Here is a 21,594-nt window from a genome sequence, read left to right as displayed (position 1 = left end):
TCTTTCTCAAACATGCCTATACACACGGTAAGCGTGTGCATGGGGAATGCCTCATGTTGGTGGTCATCGATCTTTATCCCCTTTTCTTTTCTCCACTGCTGAAAGCACTGATTCATGCTGCGGTGTGTTCTATGGGTGGATGAAGCCCTTCAGTGCCCCTCTTTAAGTGTTCCCTCTTTTGTGTGTGAGCCTTGGCAGTGAATGTCAGCTATTTTTCAACCATAGATGGCCTCACAGCCAAAGTTGACTTTGCCCTCAACTAACATCAGCCAGTAAAGGGATCCCGAATAGCAATAAGTGCCAATTACAGAAACACGGATGGGATGCTGAAGTCAGTTGCAGGATCCCAGCTGAGGGCAGCTACCTCAACACAGACAAGGTTTGGAACTTGAAACCTTCTGGTCTTTATTGCTTAGCACACTTGGAATCATAGAATCTTACAGCACAGAAGGAGGTTGGTTTGCTGATCGTGCCTAAAGAGCTATTGAATTAATCCAACTCCCCTGCTCTTGCCCCATAACCCTGCATGTTTTTCAAGTTTGTATCCAATTCTTTTTTGGAAGTTGCTGTTGAATCTGCTTCCACCATACTTTCAGGCGGTGCATTCCAGATAGTAACAACTGACTGCGTAAACAAAAATTCTCCTCATCTCCCGTCTGGTCCTTTTGCCAATTATATGAAGTCTGTGACCTCTGGTTATTAGCACTCCTGCCAGTGGAACAGTTTCTCCCTATATACTCTCTCATAATTTTGAATATATACTAACTATTCACTTAACCTCCTCTGCTCTGCTCTAAGGAAAACAACCCCAGCTTCTCTAGCCTCGCCACATAGCTGAAGTGCCTCATCCCTGGTATCATTCTAGTAAATCTGATCTGCAACCTCTCCATGCTGTTCACATCCTTCCTAAAGTGTGATGCCCAGAATTGGACACAATACTCCAGCTGAGGCCTAACCAGAAATTTAGTATAACTTGCTAGCTTTTGTACCAATGCCTCTACTTATAAAACAATGACCAAGGATCTTCATCCAGGAGAGCCCAGACATGCACTAGTCTAGAGCCCGTTGACACATGTTTATGCTGTAACTATTAGAGAAACGTTGCTACAAATGATAATATGTTGGCCTGAATTTTATGAATGCGCCGAAAATCGCGGCGGTTCACTTTGAAGTTGGCGGTCCACCTGCACAGATCGTCCGTCACTGAGCCCCAGCTATATTATGTGCGGGGGCTCATTAGCATCACAGCGACGCGCCGTTCCCCCCCATAATAAGTGGGGGGAGGTGGGACTTCTGGAGCCATGGTGGACATTGGCTCAGCTGTGTAGCAGGTGCTGGGGCCCTATTTAAAGCGCCCCAGCACCTGATTCCTGAAAGCTTCCCAGTAAATACTTACCTCACTATTGAAGAGTGGGGATCCTGTCAATCTGGCGGCAAAGCAGAAAGTTCTGGATAAACTCAGCAGGTCTGGCAGCGTCTGTGGAGAGAGAAGCAGAGTCACATCACATACCAGTTGTAGCTAGATTGAGAGGAATCCCTTAATGGTAACATCTGCAACTGGTAGCCTGGCGGGACCCCTGATGGCCACATGGGTGCAGTCTATGACCCGTTGCAGCTTTGGTTATCCAGCGATGGTGCTGAAACCGATGACCCTCTGGGCCTGGCTGGTACCTACCGTCCTGAAGCGGACATACTCCCTGGCCCTCCGTAACAGGGCATCGGTGACCTCCCTGATGCAGCGGTGCACTGCTGACTGTGTGACCCCACAAAGATCTCCGGTGGACCCCTGAAATGATGCATCGGTGTAAAGATTTAGAGCCGCTGTCACTATGAGGGCCACAGGCATAGGATATCCACTGAAGCCCCTGGGCTGCAGGTCATTGTTGAGCAGGGCACAGAGATGTGTCACGACCTCTCTCTACATGCGCAGTCACCTCTGACACCGGTGCTCTGACATCTGCTGGTATGTCATGTGGGACCTGTAGATGCGCGGCGTTCGATAGTGGCGAGCTCCCCTTGGGGACTGCTGCTCACGACCGGGGGCCTCTACGTGGGCTGCACCTGCCTGTTGGTTTTGCCTGCGGCGCATATGGATCCTCAAGAGACACAGATCACACAATCTAGGATGAGCCATACCCATCTCCACGTGACAAATATAGTTGTATATTCACTTATTCAGAGGTTTCTAACAAGATAGGCATTGTTGACGAGTACATCAGGTGCTTTCATGGATCAACTATGTGGCATGGCATTGCCCATCTTAGCTCACATTAAGAGGGGCACAGCATGACCACATACAGATTCTACCAGCTGCATTGATTGTCCCCACCAACCAGATAACGTTTACGTTTCTACCATTTCTGGCACCCTTCCCACACACGGTTACTGGAGTGCCATTGCTCCTTCACAAACAAACAATGGCGCAGAGCGGACACCGTTTATAGAGGGAGGGTACGCAGTACCTCCCTTCATGCCTGCAGATCTTTGCACCCAGTAATACCATACCCCCTCCCACCTCCCTTCAAGTATGCAGAGCTGTGCACCCAGTAATTCCACCCCCCTCCCCTCCCTTCCAGTATGCAGAGTTGAGATCGCCATTTACAGAGACTTACCTGCACTGTCTGTGATTGCCCCCTCTTCTGCTGCCCTGCCGGCTTCTCTCATTCGTGAACGGGACAGCATGTGACAGTCACCCGTTCAGCGAAAAATGCGGAACTGAGGAGCAACGAGCAGCGGGATGCATAATCAGAAAAGGTAAACAGAGAATATTCAGGGCCCCCTGCTATGACCCCTGATGTCAGAGGACTGGTTCAATTCAGCCCGTTGTATCTATAATAAATTAGAAAATAGGAGGTTTATGTCAGTTGGGAAATAAAATTTAGCAGCAGTATAAAAATCCATTACAGTTATGGATTACAGGGGCGGCGCAGTGGTTAGCACCGCAGCCTCACAGCTCCAGCGACCCGGGTTCAATTCTGGGTACTGCCTGTGTGGAGTTTGCAAGTTCTCCCTGTGTCTGCGTGGGTTTCCTCCGGGTGCTCCGGTTTCCTCCCACAGCCAAAAGACTTGCAGGTTGATAGGTGAATTGGCCATTATAAATTGTCACTAGTATAGGTAGGTGGTAGGGGAATATAGGGACAGGTGAGGATGTGGTAGGAATATGGGATTAGTGTTAGATTAGTATAAATGGGTGATTAATGGTCGGCACAGACTCGGTGGGCCGAAGGGCCTGTTTCAGTGCTGTATCTCTAAATCTAAAATCTTATATATGTTCACTGAAACAGTATTACTGATTGGCTGAAGAACATAAGCTTTTCCTGTTGCCTGGTGATTGGAATCAGTGGGGTACAATTGGTTTTGTATGTGTTGGTGGGTGGAAGCATGGAGATCTTTACAAAGCACAAAAAATTTAACTTGTGGGGAACCACTGAAAGAACTCATGCATTGTTTCGGTGCCGTGAACTGCTGCACAGTAAATGTGAACCACCACATGGTAAAATCAACCGTGCGCATTTTGGAGTGCATCTTGCTGCTCAGCAGTCAGACACCCAAGCACAAACTGCATTTTCTATTTTATAAATTTTATTTCGCACAGCAAGGCCGCCATTAAAGGGGAAGGGTGTTGATGAGGGGGAATTGGTCACATTTGATTGGGTCCTTATCAGTCTTTTCTCTTATTTGCATTTAAGGTTCAACAAGCCAAATATTGTTCGACCTTTCAAAAGTAAAGCGCACAAAGCTCTCAGTTATTAACTTATTGCTTTGATCTCAACTGTAGTCAGTATTTGTGCATTATAATTTGGTGTCTCATCTATAAAGGCGGGCAAATCAGCTAAGAGAAGAGGAATGGACAGTTCCAAGCTAATTAAAAAAGATGTGGTTGTTAATGTGATAAAATGCAGGGCTGATTAGGTGTAGTGGGTGCCTGCTGTGTACTGAGCTGATCTCAGACTGTAATTTGAAGTGAGTGCCACAGGTATTCTCCCACTGAATAGATCTCAGTGTCACATTATAGGGGATTCTGTTGTCTGGTGCACAGAGTGTCACAGACACTGAACATTACATTATTGTCCCTTGTGTATGCATGAGATTGTCTGTATTTTAGCATTTAATGTGCTTAGTAGGATGGTTGTGTAAATGAGCATGTCCAGAAAGAAAGGCTTGCATTCATACATCTTTCGTGACCTCAGGATATTCAAAAGCACTTAACAGCCAATAAAGTATTTTTGAAATGGTAATCACTGTTATAATGTAGAAAGCCAATTTATGCCCATAAGATCCCACAAACAGTGATGTGATAATCATCAGAATGATTCCTTTTAGTAATGTTGGTAAAGGAATAAATAATTCCCTTGCTTTTGTTCAAAGTAGCGCATTGGATCTTGTGCATCCATCTGAGAGGGCGGACGGGCTTCAGTTTAATCCTTCAACTACATTCAGTACTTCCTAAGGGTCCAAGTATAGAAATCACCAAAAGCCAGTGGACAGCTATGAAAAATAACACAAAAGGCTAATGGCATGCAGGCTTTTATCTCAAGGGAGCTGGAATACAAAGGGGTTGAAGTTATGTTACAGTTATATAAAGCTCTGGTTAGATTCTATTTAGAGTATGCATTCAGTTCTGGGATCCACAGCTCAGGAAGGATATATTGGCCTTGGAGGGGGTGCAGTGCAGAATGATACCAAGTTTAAAAGGGTTAAATTATGTGAACAGGTTGCACAGACTAGGCTTGTATTCCCTTGAGTATAGAAGATTAAGTGATGATCTAATTCAGGCGTTTAAGGTGATTAAAAGGTAGATAACGAGCAACTATTTCCTCTGGTGGGAGAGTTCAGAACAAGGGAATATAATAACATTAGAGCTAAGGCCATTCAGAGGGGATGTCAGGAAGCACTTCTTCACACAAAGGGTATTGGAAATCTGAATTCCCTCCCAAAAAACTGTTGAGGCTGGGGGTCAATTGAAAGGTTCAAGACGGAGATTGGCAAGTTTTTGTTAGGCAAGGGTATTAAAGGTTATGGAACTAAGGTAAGTAGATGGAATTATGATACAGATCAGCCATGATCTAATTGAATAGTGGTACAGGCTTAAGGGGCTGAATGGCCTCATCCTGTTCCTATGTTCCTGTGCAGTATTCCATCAGTAATACACTGGAGGGTTGTCCTCGATTTTGTGCTGAAGTCTCTGGAGTCCAAGCAGAAATATTAATCATCTTCCTTCTTTGGATGCTGATTGAACTGCAGTGTAGACAAGGGATCGAATCCCACTATGGCAGTTGGTGGAATTTAAATTCAATTAATTAATAAAAATCTGGAATTGAAAGCTAGTCGCAGTAATGATGCCATGAAACTATCATCGATTGTCGTAAAATCCTATCTGGTTCACTAATGTTCTTTAGGGAAGGAAATCTGTCACCCTTACCTGGTCTGGCTTACATGTGACTCTAGACCCACAGCAATGTAGTTGACTTTTTTTGTTCTTTCATGGAATGTGGGCATCGTTGGCAAGGCCAGCATTTGTTGCCCATCCCTGATTGTGCTTGACAACTGAGTGGCTTGCTAGACCATTTCAGATGGCAATTCAGAGTCAACCACAGCTGCTGTGTTGGGATTTGAACCCATATCCCGAGGATATTAGCCCGGGCCTCTGGATTACTAGCTCAGTAACATTACCACTGTGCCACAGTCTCCCTATGAAATGGCCTCGCAAGACACTCAGTTCAAGGGCAGTTAGGGATGGGTAACAAATGCTGGCCTGCCAGTGACACCCACATCCCATGAAAGAATTTAAAAAAACTCTTTTAATTTCATTATGGCTATACTGTTGTCGGATTGACATCTTGGAAGATCCTACTCCCTTTAGGTTCTTTTTTCAGAGCTGCTGTAGATTCCACTGCTGTACTAAAGGCCTGCTACCCGACCCAAACCTGATGGGACCTGACGACGTGTCAGGTTTTTGTCGGGTCGCTCTTCCGGGTCTGGCTTTCGGGCTCAGGTCGGGCCGGGTCCGGGTCGGATACACAAAGTAAGTATTGCTGGTAAGTGTTAAAAGTAAAAAACCTACCTGAACCGCGAGTCTGGGACGTCAAGGAGGGAAACTCTGAGTCTGCACGAGTGAGCGTCTCTATGACACCATCACGCTCATGCTGCAGCTTCCTGCAGATTGGGAGTCGCAAAGTAGGTAAAGGGAACATGCCGGTGGTCGGGTCGGGGTCTGGTCAGGCGGGGGTCTGGTCGGGGGCAGGAAAAAATGGAGGCACTTGGGCCGGGTCGGGCTCGGGTCCGATGTGGTTCTGTCAGGTTCGGGTCGGGTTTTTCTTCCCTGACCTGAGCAGGCCTTTATGCTGTACCTTCACTGCAAGTGCTGCGGAAACTTGTTTACATGTGTAAGCAAGGCCTCTGCCACACTGCCGACAAAGTCATGGCGATAGAGTGGGAACAGCAGCGGGTGAAGTTCTGGCCTATGCCTCTTGTATGTTTAGGAGGAGCTGTATGTTAGAGAGTTATTTTTCTGTCATACACCGTTAACCAGTGCAGTAAACATGCAGTCAGCTTGCTCCCTAGACTACTTGAATTTTGCCCTCTAAATGGCAATATATGTAGATGAGAGTGTGCAGGGTGCCTTATCTCCCAGTTCAACTCCTTTACTTGTGCGATCATTTTATCTATATACTTAATGTCAGCAAAAAAATAATACATTAAAAAAATGAGTTCTTGCCAGAAGACAGTGCAAGTATGACTTTAATAACTTAATCACTGTTGTATCATTGTACATTGCTGGGCTACAATTCCAGCATAGCACATTGAGAGGCCATGTGAACACATAGTAAGTACAATTAATCTGGAAACTGATTGTTTCATAGAGTCATAGAGTTGTACAGCATAGAAACAGGCCCTTCGGCCCACCGCGTCCATGCCGACCATAATGCCTATCTATACTAATCCCACCTGCCTGCATTAATTCCATATCCCTCTATGCCTTTCTCATTCAAGTACCTGTCCAGATGCCTCTTAAATGTTGCTACTGTTCCTGCCTCCACCACCTCCTCTGGCAGCTCATTCCAGATACCCACTATTCTTTGTGTGAAAAATTTACCCCTTTGATCCCCTTTAAACCTCCTCCCTCTCACCTTAAATCTATACCCTCTAGTTTTAGTCACCCCTACCGGGGGAAACAAACTCTGGCTATCTACCCTATCTATGCCTCTCATAATTTTATATACCTCTATCATGTCCCCTCTCAGCCTCCTTCGCTCCAGGGAAAACAGACCCAGCCTATCCAATCTCTCTTTATAACTCAAGCCCTCCAAACCAGGCAACATCCTTATGAATCTTTTCTGTACCCTCTCTAGCTTAATCACATCTTTCCTGTAGTGTGCCGACCAGAACTGCACACAGTACTCCAAGTGCGGCCTAACCAACGTTATGTACAACTGTAACATGTCATTGAGTCTGATACCCTGAAGGACAGAGGAAATCAGTGTAAAGCAACAATCAACTGCCTTCATTATTATTGAGCTATTTGCCAATGACCACATAATTCTTTATAGATTTTGCAGCGGATTTGTTGTACCTACAAGAAAAAAGTAATGTAGATAAGGCCACCAAGGAATAGAACAAGAAACAGACCCTGGTTGCTTAAGGCTACACAGTTGACATATGGAATGTTAATATGGTAAACACATTAATTCCAAGCGCTGCTGTTCTCATCCTAACCTTGAATACTTAAAGTTGAAGTGCTCTTTTTTCATAATGACTTGCTTGTCATTTCCAGGTCAGTTTCATAAATGGAAAATTAATCAACTAGTGATCTTGTAGTACTTGTGTCAATTTTATAGCAGAGTTGACCATATCAAGAATAGTGCTATAAAATGCCAATTTTTTTCCATTTTATTCTTCTCCTATCCTGAAGGCGTTGACTCAGGCTAAGATATAGTTTCATGTGTGCTGACAACCATTGTTCCTTCACTCAAGTGGGCACTGACTGTGTGTGTTGGCAGGCTGTTCAGGCATCAAGTTGCACCTTGATGATCTTGCATGCACTTTGCAGCATTAGTCACTAGATAGCGAACAGGGGAACATTAGCCCACAGTTGCTGAGGCCCAGGCCGATTGTAACATCCGGACTGTTGCCCTGGCTCAGATGAGCTAACTCAGTGCAGACCAGGAATTGAACTTGGTACCTTTCTGGTCTGTATGACTTAGCAGTACCATCAAACTGAAGTATTCAGTCAAGACTTGGTACTTGCCTGCTGGGAAGGATGGATTCCGTCCGGCTTGCTCCCATGAAAATTTTGGCAACATAGTTTGAATGATGTAGACAGAAGGATGAGTTGGTTACATGCCCACCCTGTGAGCCCAGACATAAAAGGGCTTAAATGAAGAGCAGAATGGCTCTTTGGTACTGAACCATGCAGAAATTACACTCTCTGCCCTTGAAATCAAGAGAAGCATTTAAACAGTGAAAATCTGACTCACCGTGAGCAATGTCACAGCAGGTCCACTAATGCTTCATCAGAATTGTACAGTCCTGGACACTATGAATTTACAAATTTACTGCATGCCAGAAAGTAAATCAAACACATTGGACCAACCCTGACTCTCATTTATTTTAATTAGTTGCCAATATATGAAATAACATACAGAACTCACTTTAAAAAAAAATAGCTTCCTGTACATTAATAATTCATGATCCACCTCTAGCCTATATTTTAATCTTAGGAAACAACTCATGTGAATGCAGTTGATTGTTAAAATGGAACCTGAATTCAATTCCTGTTGAAATCTTTACCACATCTGTTTAATATATTGCAAACAAATTAAACTATAAAGAATTTGTCTCATTTTATTTTTACTTTGTCACAGAAAACTATGAAAAATCAAACTGCGGCTTCTTTGATATTGAGTAAATATTAAGCAATTAAAATCTGGATGGCCTGACTTTCATCCAGTAAAAAGATTCATAAATTGATGGTCCTCTTCGTAGTAGTATTTTAACCAAATAATATTTGCGTCATACATTAGAAGTTCCCAAATCAATTTGTGTTTTTTTTTTTCATAATTACATATTTATATCATAAATTTACCTTCACATTACATATTTTAAATCTATTCATTTGAGACCTGCTTTACTTAACAATTTCATTGTTTATTAATAAGTTCATTGTTCGTATGATTGATTCGTAGCTTACTTGTAATCTTATGAAACTATTTGCAAACATAAAAAATGGATCCAGTCGGAGAATAATTGAAAATTGTTTTTTTAATTAAAAATTTAAGCACAGGAAACCGTAAAGCATAAAGTCTTCATGATTAATTCATTCTGATTAATAAACCGATTGAGTTTTTGATCTTTCCTTTTTTTTTTATCCTGTGCAACATGTGTCTCACAGCCTTGCCACCAACCAGTGTTGGAGCAACACCCACACTGTGGTTGCCACAGTGAATATGCCACCTCCCTATCATTTGGAAGTGTGAAAACACCACTGAATTATTAGCAATGTACAAAATATCTGTATTTTAGCAATTTATCCACCCACTGTTTCCAGAAATGAATAAAACCCACTGCTGATAGGCTTTCATTCGGCTGCTAGCAAAGGCTGCTGAGCTTGTCCAGGGAGCAGTTGCTAATTGCACACATTCATATTCTAATGTCGTTGGGACAAGCTGCATATCTTAAATCCTGTCTGTTTAAAATTAAACAACAAGCTTTTTTAAACTCATTCCTTCTGTGGTGTATGCATATACCAACTTGCCAATGGGAAAAGTTTCTTTTTAAGAAGAATATTATCGACGGGTTCGCATAAAGGACAAAGTTGGTCTTCAACAGGAGTGCAAAATGGGCTCAGCAGTCTGCTTTACGCCTCATTCGAATTGCTGTTCCATTGGGTGTAAAACAGGTTTGCAATTCACTATCGCTTATTTAGCCCTATTGCCAAAGACCAATTTCACCCTTGTTGAGTTCTTTGATATACTTCCTATTCCCTCATAATGATTTAGTTGTTAAAATATGCCTGATAAATTATGTGGTCAATCGTACTCTTGTATCCTATATCAAGCTAAATTGTTTAAAAATGTAAATCCAAACTTCATCCCATTTTAAATTACTTTCCTTGAGATGTTTAGACCCCCTTCTTGCACATAACATAATCCGTGAGAGGAAAAGCAGTCAACTGTCACTAGATCTCTCTCAGGTAATATAAAAGCAATATACTGCGGATGCTGGAAATCTGAAATAAAAACAAGAAATGCTGGAACCACTCGGCAGGTCTGGCAGCATCTGTGGAAAGAGAAGCAGAGTTAACGTTTCGGGTCAGTGACCCTTCTTCGGAACTGAAACGTTAACTCTGCTTCTCTTTCCACAGGTGCTGCCAGATCTGTTGAGTGGTTCCAGCATTTTTTGTTTTTATTTCAGATCTCTCTCAGGATTGCTCTTGAACTGGCCTCCTGAAAGTGCCCAAAGGCAGATTAAGCCAACCCCTGTATTCCCTCCCCTGTGAGGTGGTGAGAAAAGACTTGCTTTGAATGCATGCTAAAGCCTTTCTGAGTCCAGCCGAGCAGCATGTTTCAAATGGTGATGAAACCCTCCTCTGATCTCTGTATGTACTGTAGTGTGATGTACCAAAATACTGCACCCACTGCTTTTATATTTCTATCTTAAATCTGTTGAAAATAGGGCCAGTAGGCAAAAATATTTAGCAAACCTCTTGAAGAGCTGCCATTACTACTGGAATTATTCAGAAATTGATTTGCATAACAGAATGAAGACGCCACGATGTCATGACAGTCCACGAAACTGGAGAAACTTCTTTGCTCAGAGTGGTTAAAATGTGGAACTCACTACCGGAAAGAGCGAACAGCACAGATGTAGTTAAGGGGAAGTTATATAAACATACAAGGGAGAAAGGAATAGAAGGCTAGGTTAGGTTAGGTGAAGTGGGGTGGGAGGAGGCTTGTGTTGTGCATAAACACCGACATGGAACAATTGTGCTAAATGGTCTGTTTCTGTGCTGTGCATTCAACGTAACATAATAATTATTACAAAGAAACAGCTTAATTAGAAACCACTCTATTGTTGCATAACTGCAGTTTGATCTGATTGAGATTTTATCTTACAGAACACTTGTACATCAGTATGCTGCCCCATTAAAATTACAGCTGTATCATTCTAATGATGGGTATGCAGAGCAATATGATACTTGAACTCTGCGGGAGCCTTCAGTTCCACGTTCCAAGATTCTAAAATGCTTGATCCACAGAGCAGGGTGCAATGAGGAGGACTTTTATGTGCCACTTAATAATTCAGATGTAGAAGATCGCAAAAGAGGAAAATGAGGGATAGAAAATCACAGCAGAATGGAGCAGTGCACGTCTGTACATCTCACATAAGTTGCTTTAATATGGTTGAAATGATAGTACTGCACTGAAACCAACAAACATTGTGGGAAGTATCGTTTGTGATATAATGGAAACACATGGAAGTGACGCATTGTTGATTGCTTGATTCAGTAAAGCATTTTAATGTGATCTGTGCTTTTTCAATATACTTTGGCAAAAAAATTATTGATAAATACTTTCCAACAATGGTGGTACTTCCCTGATATTGATAATGTTGCTGTGAAACGCCTTGGGACGTTTTACTGTATTAAAGGTGCTATATAAGTGCAAGATATTGTTGTTGACATAGACTGATTGATGATGAACTCCTTATTGTGTTTCCCTGAAGAAACAAATGTATCTGTTCACAGTTGTCGTCTTCTACCATTTCCTTGGACAACACTGCGTACATGCAAACACTACGGTGGGCTGTTTGGAATCCGTTCTTGGAAGCTTATACCTCTGACGTAACGGTACCACTTCAGGGTGGACCTTCACCCAACCCGAGCAATTTGCTGGTTTATAAAACTCCCTCCACTGAAATGAGCTCGGATGAGGTAAGGGGTTTCTGATCAGTAATACGAAGTCATCCATGCCGAATGTACTTAATAACAAAGTTCAACCTGCCATGTGTTGAAAGGGTGGAGCTTGAGTCATCTCTTGGAGTGGTACTGTGATTTACTGCTGAACTGGCACATCGGTTTTTGTGCTGGTGTAGTTAGTTTTCCTGCTACAACTTCTTAATTTACATTTATATAGCTCCTTTCATAACCTTAGGAGGTCCTAAAGTGCTTTACAGCCAGTAAAGTATTTTTGAACTGTAGTCACTATTGTAATCTATGAAATACAGCAGCCAATTTGCGCACAGCAAGCTCCCGCAAACAGCAATGTGATAATGTCAGGTAATCTGTTTTAGTGATGTCAGTTGAGGGATGAATATTGGCCTGGACACCTGGGAGAACTTCCCTTCGGTTCCTTGAGATAGTGCCATGGGATCTCTTACGCCCACCTGAGAGGACAGACGGGGCCTCGGATTAATGACTCAGCCAAAACACAGTACCTCAGACAGTGTAGTGTTGGGGATGCCGTCCCTCCAATCGGAGGGCCAGCAGCTCTGCAGTACTGGCAGCGCTACTGGGAACAATGGCCACTGCCGGTATTGTAGCAAACCCCCAGTGGCGAAGATGTCTAAGGCTTCGGGACACAGATAAGTGGGGCTGGGGTCACCAGGGCCAGTCAGGAAGATCCTGGCGAGGGGATGAGAGTCTGAGGTTCTTGCCAAGGGGACAGCCACCGGCCATGGATTGCGGCCAGAGGAGGGGCGTCCCCCCGAGCCTGCTAGGAGGCCGCCAGGTCTCACCTAACAGCATCTTCACGCAGTGGCGGGCCCCTGTTACGACTGAAGTGGGAAGATTGCACTGTTTTCTCTAATCCCACTTCTCCGAAGGTCACAACATATATATTTAAAATGTTTACCCAGTTACCAATTCCTTAATAAACAACAAAATTATCATTTTATTATTAAACAAAACGTATCCAGTAAGGAAGCAAAACATTAACTCACAGATTGAAATATGAAAGTTCCTTTTTTAAATTCCACCCCCCCACCCCTGACACACACGCACACTAAAAAAAATACAGAAATTCTCTCTGCAGATATCTGTTACAAAAGAAAAGACAAAAAAAAATACTTTGGCCAAATACTTGCTAATTCTTGAAGGAAAAAAGAGTAGATATGGAAGGATATCAGATGTCCCTTTTGTCTTGGATCCGGGTATATGGAGATGGGTCGCTGGAATCTTTTCCGAAGCAATTTGTTCTGGAGGTGTTGAGAAATCGTCTGGTAGGCTTTCCAGGACATGTGGCATCAGGAGTTTCAGTCAACGCACACTCGAATCTCAGGGTTTTTCAGCTTCTCAGGGGACATGCAGCACCTGGGATTTTAGCTCTCCCACACTGGATCTTTGCAGGGTTTCTTCATAGAGGTAGAGAAAGAGGTGAGCTGGGTGGTTCCTTTTTCCTTGGCAGGCAAAACCAACTTTCTTCAAAATAGTTCACACCCCAACACACAAAGTTCTGTGACCTCCATAAACCTTGTCATGTGGCTTCTCTGTAAACATTTGTCCCACTTCAAGGTTTCTGTTGTTTATTGTTTAAAGCACATGACTTCCAACAAGGTTTTTAAACATCTCAGTATTCTTTCAATGAATTGTCAACAACAAAGCAAAGTCCAGCTTCTATGAAATCTTCAACCTTCCAATGAATCCATCTCCACAATTTAAAGGTATCCTCAAAAAAAAACTTAACAAAAAATATAGAAGCATCTTCATAACACTCCTCTGACATTGGTAAAATTTGAGCAGAGGTGGGTAACTGCCCTTAAGTGGCCATTAAATGGCCGCTTAAGGGCCTCAATTGGCCCCAGATGGGAAGGCTGTCCTTGGCCTTCCCAACCACGGACAAAATGGTATTTTGTGTGCCCCCTGCCTCCATTCCCATCTCTAATGGCAGGATAGAATCCTGCCATGAATTGCAGTTTATCTGTGTTGAATGATTTCAGCAGTGGCAAGCATTGAAAGTGCTTGAGTTAGTATCAGCTTCCCAGGTAATGGAGGTGTTATGAAGGTGCTTCTAGTTTAATATATTTTGAGGACAGTTCAAAAGACTGTCAAAATACCTGAGGAGATGCTGGACTTGTTTTTTTTTAAAAAGGGTGACTGGAAGGGCACTTGGGACTTTGTTTAAAAACAAACGCTTACTGGAAGTCACATGTCTTAAGATAAGTAAACAGTAGGAGCCTTGCTGACTATCGGACTTGTTTACACACCAGTGGCATGTCTAGATTTATGGTAGGCACAAGTTGGTTTCATTTTTGAACTGCTTGTTTCGAGTTCATTTGGGGAGGGGGCAAGCCTGCTAAGAGAAAGAGGCTGCCAGCTCATCCTGTTCCACCTCTCTGAGAAACCCTGAGAATCCAGTGTGAGAACTGGAGAAACTGATGCAGCATTTCTCCTGAGAAGCTTGTAGAAGACTTTCTCTCGACATCTCCTGAACAAACTGTTTCTGAAAAGCTCCCAGTGACAACCGCATGTGTCTTGTGACACCCATCTACGTGTATCCGGATACCAGACCAACCTTTTTCTTCAAGAATTAACGAGTGCTCGGCCAAAGTAATTTTTGAATTTTTTTGGAAAGTTGATCTCAGCAGGGAAAGCTTCTTTATTTTTCCTTTAACCTGTGTGTGCGTGTATGTCGGGTTATTTAGAAGGGAATATATTTATACTTTCATATTTCAACCTGTGTGATAATAAGCTTTGCATCTTTATGAATGAGTCATGTTCTTTAATAAATTAATAATTTTGTTATTCTAGAAACCTGGTTGGTGGAGTTTTATTCTGAAACTAGCATAAAGTATATAATTGGCTGTATCGGTAACTGGGTAAAACATATAAATATACATTTTGACCGGTGGAGAAGTGGAACTAGAGAAAGACAGTGCACTCCTCCATCCTCTGTCATGACAGAGGAGAAATCCCCCCAACTTTCCCATGCCTGGTCCCTCTTGGAAATGATCGAGTGTGGATTTGTGTTGAGAACAGGATCAGGCTCGGCTATTGTTGTTCTCCATGTTTGATCAGTCCAACAAAACACTCTGTTTGGATGCACGCATGCAGATTAGCCTCAAAGGCAAGGCTTTGGATGGCTGTTGTTATTCATGTAACTGTATCAGGAGATAGATAGAAGGCAGATAGTTCATAAGCTAAGATTGAAGAATTCAGGAGAAGCTTCCTTCCTCAAATTGGTGAGAATGTAGAACTTGTTACTACATGGAGTGGTTGAGGTGAATATTACAGATGCTTTTAAGGGGAAGTTAAGTAGGTACATGAGGGAGAAAGGAATAGAAAGGTATTTTGTTAGGCAGAGATGAAGTAAGGTGGGAGGAGGCTCATGTGGAACATACACCAGCATGAACTGAATGGCCTGTTTCTGTGCTGTAAATTCTATGTCATTCTGTGTACTCCAGCATTTGTTACTGTCTTCAGGAGCAAAGGAGAGAAAGTTGGAGGAGAAAAGTGAGAAGGGCCTTCGTCTGGAATGATTTTGAGCACAGACCCAGTGCTGCAACAAACTGCAGCATCAAGACTGCTTTTTAGACAACCTTTATTGTTGAATTGGAAACCAGATTAAAATCTGTGAAGAACTGTCTTCATTTGCAAGAATTTTGTTTAGTAAAATGGTAACTTTTTGTTGAAAGATTTGTCGTCCTCAAAGAAAGTTTTGAAAGTCCTTGGTGTACTTCACACGCTCTGCAACCAAAGAAATGTCACAAGCTGCTTTTAACTTTGCAAGTATGTCCATTTTCTAAAGAATTTACGGCTTAGAATCATAGAAACGTTACAGCTCAGAAGGAGATCATTTGGCCCATCGAGCCCATGCTGGCTCTCTGCAAGAGGAATTTAGCTGGTACCACTTTCCTGCTCTTTCCCCATAGCACCGCAAATTTTTTCCCTTCGGATGCTTTTCTAATTCCTGTTTGAAAGCCACAATTGTAGTTCCTCCACCATAGGGTGAGTTACGCTGTTTCTTGCATCAGTATAACATCTTGGTACCCTACTTTCTTTAGTTATTTGCATAAGATGCATAGATTTGATAGACACTGACGCCCCATCGATAGGAATTAAAAACAATGATATTTTTAGTCATGGCACTATTTCAAAAAAAGCAGGACGGTTCTCCCCAGTGTCTAGGTCAATGCTTATCCCTCACTGATCATCTCTAAAACAGATTATCATTACTTCATTTCTGTTTTGTGGGCTTACAATGGTGACTGCACTTCGAAAGTACTTAATTGGTTATCAAGTGCTTTGGGAAATTCTGAGGCCATGGAAGGTGCTATATAAATGCAAATCTTTCTTTTTGTATGTTTCAGTACTGGCAGGTGACCCGAAAGTATAGAGTGTGGATGTATCTGTAGTACCAACTGGTGCCATAGAACAGTTGGAAATTACTTTGCATTTACAGATCAGGTCTAATAGGGTTGGATGAAAAGTAAAGCCCCCTCCACTCTACCCTAACAATGTGCCTGATCTCTACACTCAGAAGCCAATCCTGGTCTGCACCAGGCTGAGATGTTTAGTTTCCCAAATCAGCAAAAAATAGAAGGCTGTTACAAAACAAACCTGCAATATGACAGAAACTGCTTCAGCATTTTTAATAAGATTCCTGTATCTCTTTAAAGTAAGAACATACCAGGCCTTATCACTAGTATGTGCTGTTGCTGTAGATGTAGCAGTGACTTCTGAATATTTTTGTGTCATTTAAGTTCCTCGACTCAAGATTCACTGCACACTTGACTGATGAACCCATGAACAGTTATAGCCAAGTCAGATTTCTTCTTGACTGAAAAGACTCAGAAAGCTATTTCTTTATATTCAGGTAAAGCAGGTGGAATCAGGCACCATCAGCTTCCGTTTCTCATGCCGTACAGATAGGCACTCAGGCAGCAACACCGAACAATCAAGGAATGTGTCTGAGAAATCGAACCAAACACTAGGATCAGGAACTTCTTTCCGTAAGTCACTTGCAAGCTGCTTTGGAAGCAGTCGTCTTACATGCATTTTGAACAAGCAGATATTAGCCTTTTGTATTCGTGTGTGTCGCAGAAGTTGTGTAATGCAGTTTTCCAACCTGGGAATTTGTTATGTTGCACCGTTGAAAAGAAAAATTACAAATCTCTTAGAGGAAATGAGAAGTATTTTGACCAACTAGAAGTAAACTAAAAGAGGAAATTGAAGTGCATTCAACATTTTAATTTTTTTTAAAGTTGTAATTAATGCTGGAGTGCAATCTTAATGAGGGACAAATCTATTCAGGTTAAATCCTTTTTTGGAAAGAAATGGATTATTTCAATCAAAGTTACCTGAAAGCTAGTTTACTAGTGAGAAGTTTATGCATTCAAATCCCTCTACACACTTGAGCGTATAATCTAGACTGACACTTCAGTGTCTGTATTGAGCATGCTGTACTGTCCAGGGTTTTTTTTAAGATTAGAGATACAGCACTGAAACAGGCCCTTCGGCCCACCGAGTCTGTGCCGACCATCAACCACCCATTTATACTAATCCTACACTAATCCCATATTCCTACCAAACAGCCCCACCTGTCCCTATATTTCCCTACCACCTACCTATACTAGTGACAATTTATAATGGCCAATTTACCTATCAACCTGCAAGTCTTTTGGCTTGTGGGAGGAAATCGGAGCACCCGGAGAAAACCCACGCAGACACAGGGAGAACTTGCAAACTCCACACAGGCAGTACCCGGAATCGAACCCGGGTCCCTGGAGCTGTGAGGCTGCGGTGCTAACCACTGCGCCACTGTGCCGCCTTTTGGATGACACGTTAAACCCCAAGACCTCATCTGCCTGTTCATATAGGCACAAAAGATCCAATGGCATTATTCAAACAAAAGCAGGGAGTTTTCCCAGTGTCCTGGCCTGCGTTCATTGCTCTGCTAGCACCATCAAAAATAGATTATCTGATCGTTCATTCATTTGCTGTGTGCAATTTGGCCGATTGCTTATGGAAAAACAGTGACTACACTTCAAAAGCAAATTCATTGGTTGCAGACACTTTGAGATGTCCAGAGGATGTGATAAGATGCAATATAAATGCAAGCTCTTTTTAGAAATTTGTTACTGACTGAAATTGATAAATCGCTTCCTCCCGTTCATACTCTCACTGTATTGAACGTAAGATTCAATACATAGTTTCACACTTTCCTAGGACTGTAAAACATGCACCTAATCTCTCCCTGCTACCCTTGACTGCTGCGGCTGAGATTGGGAACTCAACAATGTGGGGAAATCAAGCCACATCATTTATTTTCAACATTTTAAATACAGTAAAATCTTAATTTTTGCTAAACAATTTTATTTATTTTGAAATTTTCACCAGTGCTTTCCTGAAGGCACTGTCGCTTGCTGGGATCTAGTTTCCCAGGGGCCAGCTTGCCAGTCTGTTATATTGACCAAATGGGCATTCTTTATGTGCCAACCTGGGCAGTGGATGTCAGCAAATTTAACAACCACGTAACAGCATATCAGCCAAATTCGATCTTGTCTTCAGCCAATCATTTAAATTAAAAAAGGGAGAAATATTAAATGAACTAATCAACCTCAAGGAGGGTAAAACCCCTGGTCTGGATGGATTGCATTCACATATTTTAGAAGAGTCTAGGGAAGAGATAGCAGAGGCACTATTACACATATTTAATAATTCATTAGAAAAGATGTAGTGCTAGAGGAATAGTGGATAGCTAGCATTATACCTCCATTTAAGACACGAGATAGAAAGTGTCCAAGGAGCTATAGTGAGGTCAGTTTAACATCAGTAGTTCCTGACTCAAGGAAAAAATAGAGAAACATCAAGAAACTAAAAAGATAATCATGAATATTCAACATAGTCCCATGTCAAAAGGGAAAGTCTTACCAAACCAACTTCACTGAATTCTTTGAAGAGGTAACAGAGAGAGTAGGCAAGGGTAATATTATAGATGTAATATATCTAGATTTCCAAAAGGCCTTTGATAGGTACCATATAATAGACTAATATAGACAAAATAGACTCAGTTCAGAGCAAGTGGAGTCAAGGGACAAGTAGCAGAATGAATAGTTGGTGGACTGAAAGACAGAAAGCAGAGACTAAGGGTTAAGGGTAGCTATTCAGAGTGGCAGAAGGTGAGAAGTGGGGTCCCACAAGGACCAGTACTGGGACTACTGTTATTCACAACTTATATCAACGATTTAGACTTTGGAATCAAAAACACAATCTCTAAATTTGAGGACAACACACTGAGGAGGATTGCAACAAATTATAAGAAGACATTAATAAAACTTGTGCAATGGGCATATAATTGGCAAATGAATTTTAATATAGACAAGCGTGAGGTATTACATTTTTCTAAGAATAATAAGGAGGTCACATATTACTCAGAAAATAAGAATCTAAATGGGATAGAGAAGCAAAGGGACCTGGAAGCACAAGTACACTAACTACAATAAAGTTGCAACACAGATCAATAAGGCCATAATAAACGCTATCCAAGCTCTGGGGTTTATTGCTAGAGAGATAGAATTGAAAAGTAGAGAAGTTATGCAAAACATGTATCGAACCTTGTTTTGACCACACACTGAGTGCTGTGTACAGTTCTGCTTGCCATATTATAGAAAGAATATAGAGGCACTGGAGAGGGTGCAAAATAGATTTCGAAGGATGATACCAGAACTGCGAGGTTATACCTAACAGGAAAAGATGATTAAGCCTGGTCCTCTTTTGCCTTGAAAAGAGAAGGCTGAATGTTAACTTAATAAAGGTCCTTAAAATTATGGAAAGTTTTGATAGACTAGACACATGAAGTGCCTTTCCATTTGTGGAGAAGAGCAAAACCAGGGGCCATCAATATAAAATAATAATCACCAAGAAATCAAATAGGAAATTCAGGAGAAACTTATTTACCCAGAGAGTGGTGAGAATGTGGAACTCGTTATCACAGGGAGTAGTTGAGGTGAATAGTATCAATGCATTTAGGGGAAGCTAGATAAGCTTGTGAGGGTGAAGAGAATAGAGGGTTATGGTGGTAGAGTTGCATGAGTTGGAAGGATGGGAAGAAGCTTGAGTGGAGCAGTAATGTCAGCATGGACTGTCTAGGCCGAATAGCCCATTTCTGTGCTGCATATTCTGTGTAATCCTATGTAATGCCCACAGAAAGGCACTTTCTTGCATGATTGTCTGCGTACTGATCAGGAACTTGGCGGCACAGTGGCGCAGTGGTTAGCACCGCAGCCTCACAGCTCCAGGGACCCGGGTTCGATTCTGGGTACTGCCTGTGCGGAGTTTGCAAGTTCTCCCTGTGTCTGCGTGGGTTTCCTCCGGGTGCTCCGGTTTCCTCCCACATGCCAAAGACTTGCAGGTTGATAGGTTAATTGGCCATTATAAATTGCCCCTAGTATAGGTAGGTGGTAGGGAAATATATAGGGACAGGTGGGGATGTGATAGGAATATGGGATTAGTGTAGGATTAGTATAAATGGGTGGTTGATGGTCGGCACAGACTCGGTGGGCCGAAGGGCCTGTTTCAGTGCTGTATCTCTAAACTAAACTAAACTTGATGAAAGAAAGTGGTAGCAATCCCACCTTGGAATTAGAAGGTTGTGGGTTCAAGTCCCACTGCAGGAACTTGAGCGCAAAATATAAGCTGACACTCCAATGCAGTACAGAGGGAATGCTGCACTGTCGAAGGTGCTGTTTACTAGATGAGATGTTAAACTGAAGACCCGTCTATCCTCAGGTGGATAGAAAAGATCCCGTGGCATTACTTTAAAGAAGAGCTGGTGAATTTTCCCTGTTGTCAACCAACATCACTAAGACAGATCATCTGATCGTTATCACATTGCTGTTTATGCGACCTTGCTGTGCGCAAATTGGCTGCTGCGTTTCCTGCATAGTAACAGTGACTACACTTCAAAAAAACGTACTTAAATGGCTTGGGACTTCCTGAGGTTGTGAAAGGTGCTATAAATGCAAATATTTTATTTATTTTCCCCCGAGTCAGTACAGTTACTATCAGAAAAACTCAACACAGAACAGCTGAACCAGTAAATTTCCTAATCTGTATGGTTTACTATTATGAAGGGTGGATTTTGTGAACTTATTCTAAAGCTACTAATAAATTGTATAAAACCAATAAAATAGTCATTATTTAGTTTCAGATGTTAGATATTTACACCCTCATGATGGGCAGGAGAGGGTCAGGGGGTGGGGGCAGTTAAAAATTTTAAATTGCAAAACAGCGCCTCAACCTGCCGCAAATGCATTTGCTGCTATTTTTATGGCAGAGGGTTGTTTGGAGTGCAAATGTGCCGTCTTGGATTGGCAGAGCAATTCATTAGAATATTTAAATCAGTCTCCCGAAGTGTAGTTGGGCGCCTGATTTAAATTTTAGTGGTTGCTGGCCAGGTTTTCCAGGGTTTGGGAAACTGGCAGTGAAATAGAAACAGGAACAGTCAGATCAAGCAGGTGAGTGCTCACTCCTTGTGGGCCACAAGAAGGAGCATGAGTGTTCTCCCCAGCCCCTTCAGCAAGCCTTCTGATTGTAGCCTCTCCTCACTGTCCCGATCAGCCAACACCCACACCGCCACCCCCACAACCCCTTATCCT

General features: G+C 42.4%; 1 protein-coding gene across 6 annotated transcripts in view; it reads left to right on the top strand.

Annotated features, from left to right (window-relative positions):
- The window catches only part of nphp4 (nephronophthisis 4), a 532,906-nt gene that overhangs the window by 293,600 nt on the left and 217,712 nt on the right, over positions 1-21,594 (top strand). For all 6 annotated transcript variants that reach the window (XM_068017516.1, XM_068017513.1, XM_068017512.1 and 3 more), the window contains 2 exons: positions 11,747-11,932; positions 16,812-16,947. In XM_068017516.1, coding sequence (XP_067873617.1) covers positions 11,747-11,932; positions 16,812-16,947 — 322 coding nt within the window. The remainder of the gene's footprint in view (positions 1-11,746; positions 11,933-16,811; positions 16,948-21,594) is intronic.

Source organism: Heterodontus francisci, chromosome 37, assembly GCF_036365525.1.
Source record: "Heterodontus francisci isolate sHetFra1 chromosome 37, sHetFra1.hap1, whole genome shotgun sequence".
NCBI lineage: Eukaryota > Metazoa > Chordata > Chondrichthyes > Heterodontiformes > Heterodontidae > Heterodontus > Heterodontus francisci.
Note: the sequence above shows the minus strand (reverse complement) of the source record. Positions and strands in the feature narration are given on the sequence as shown.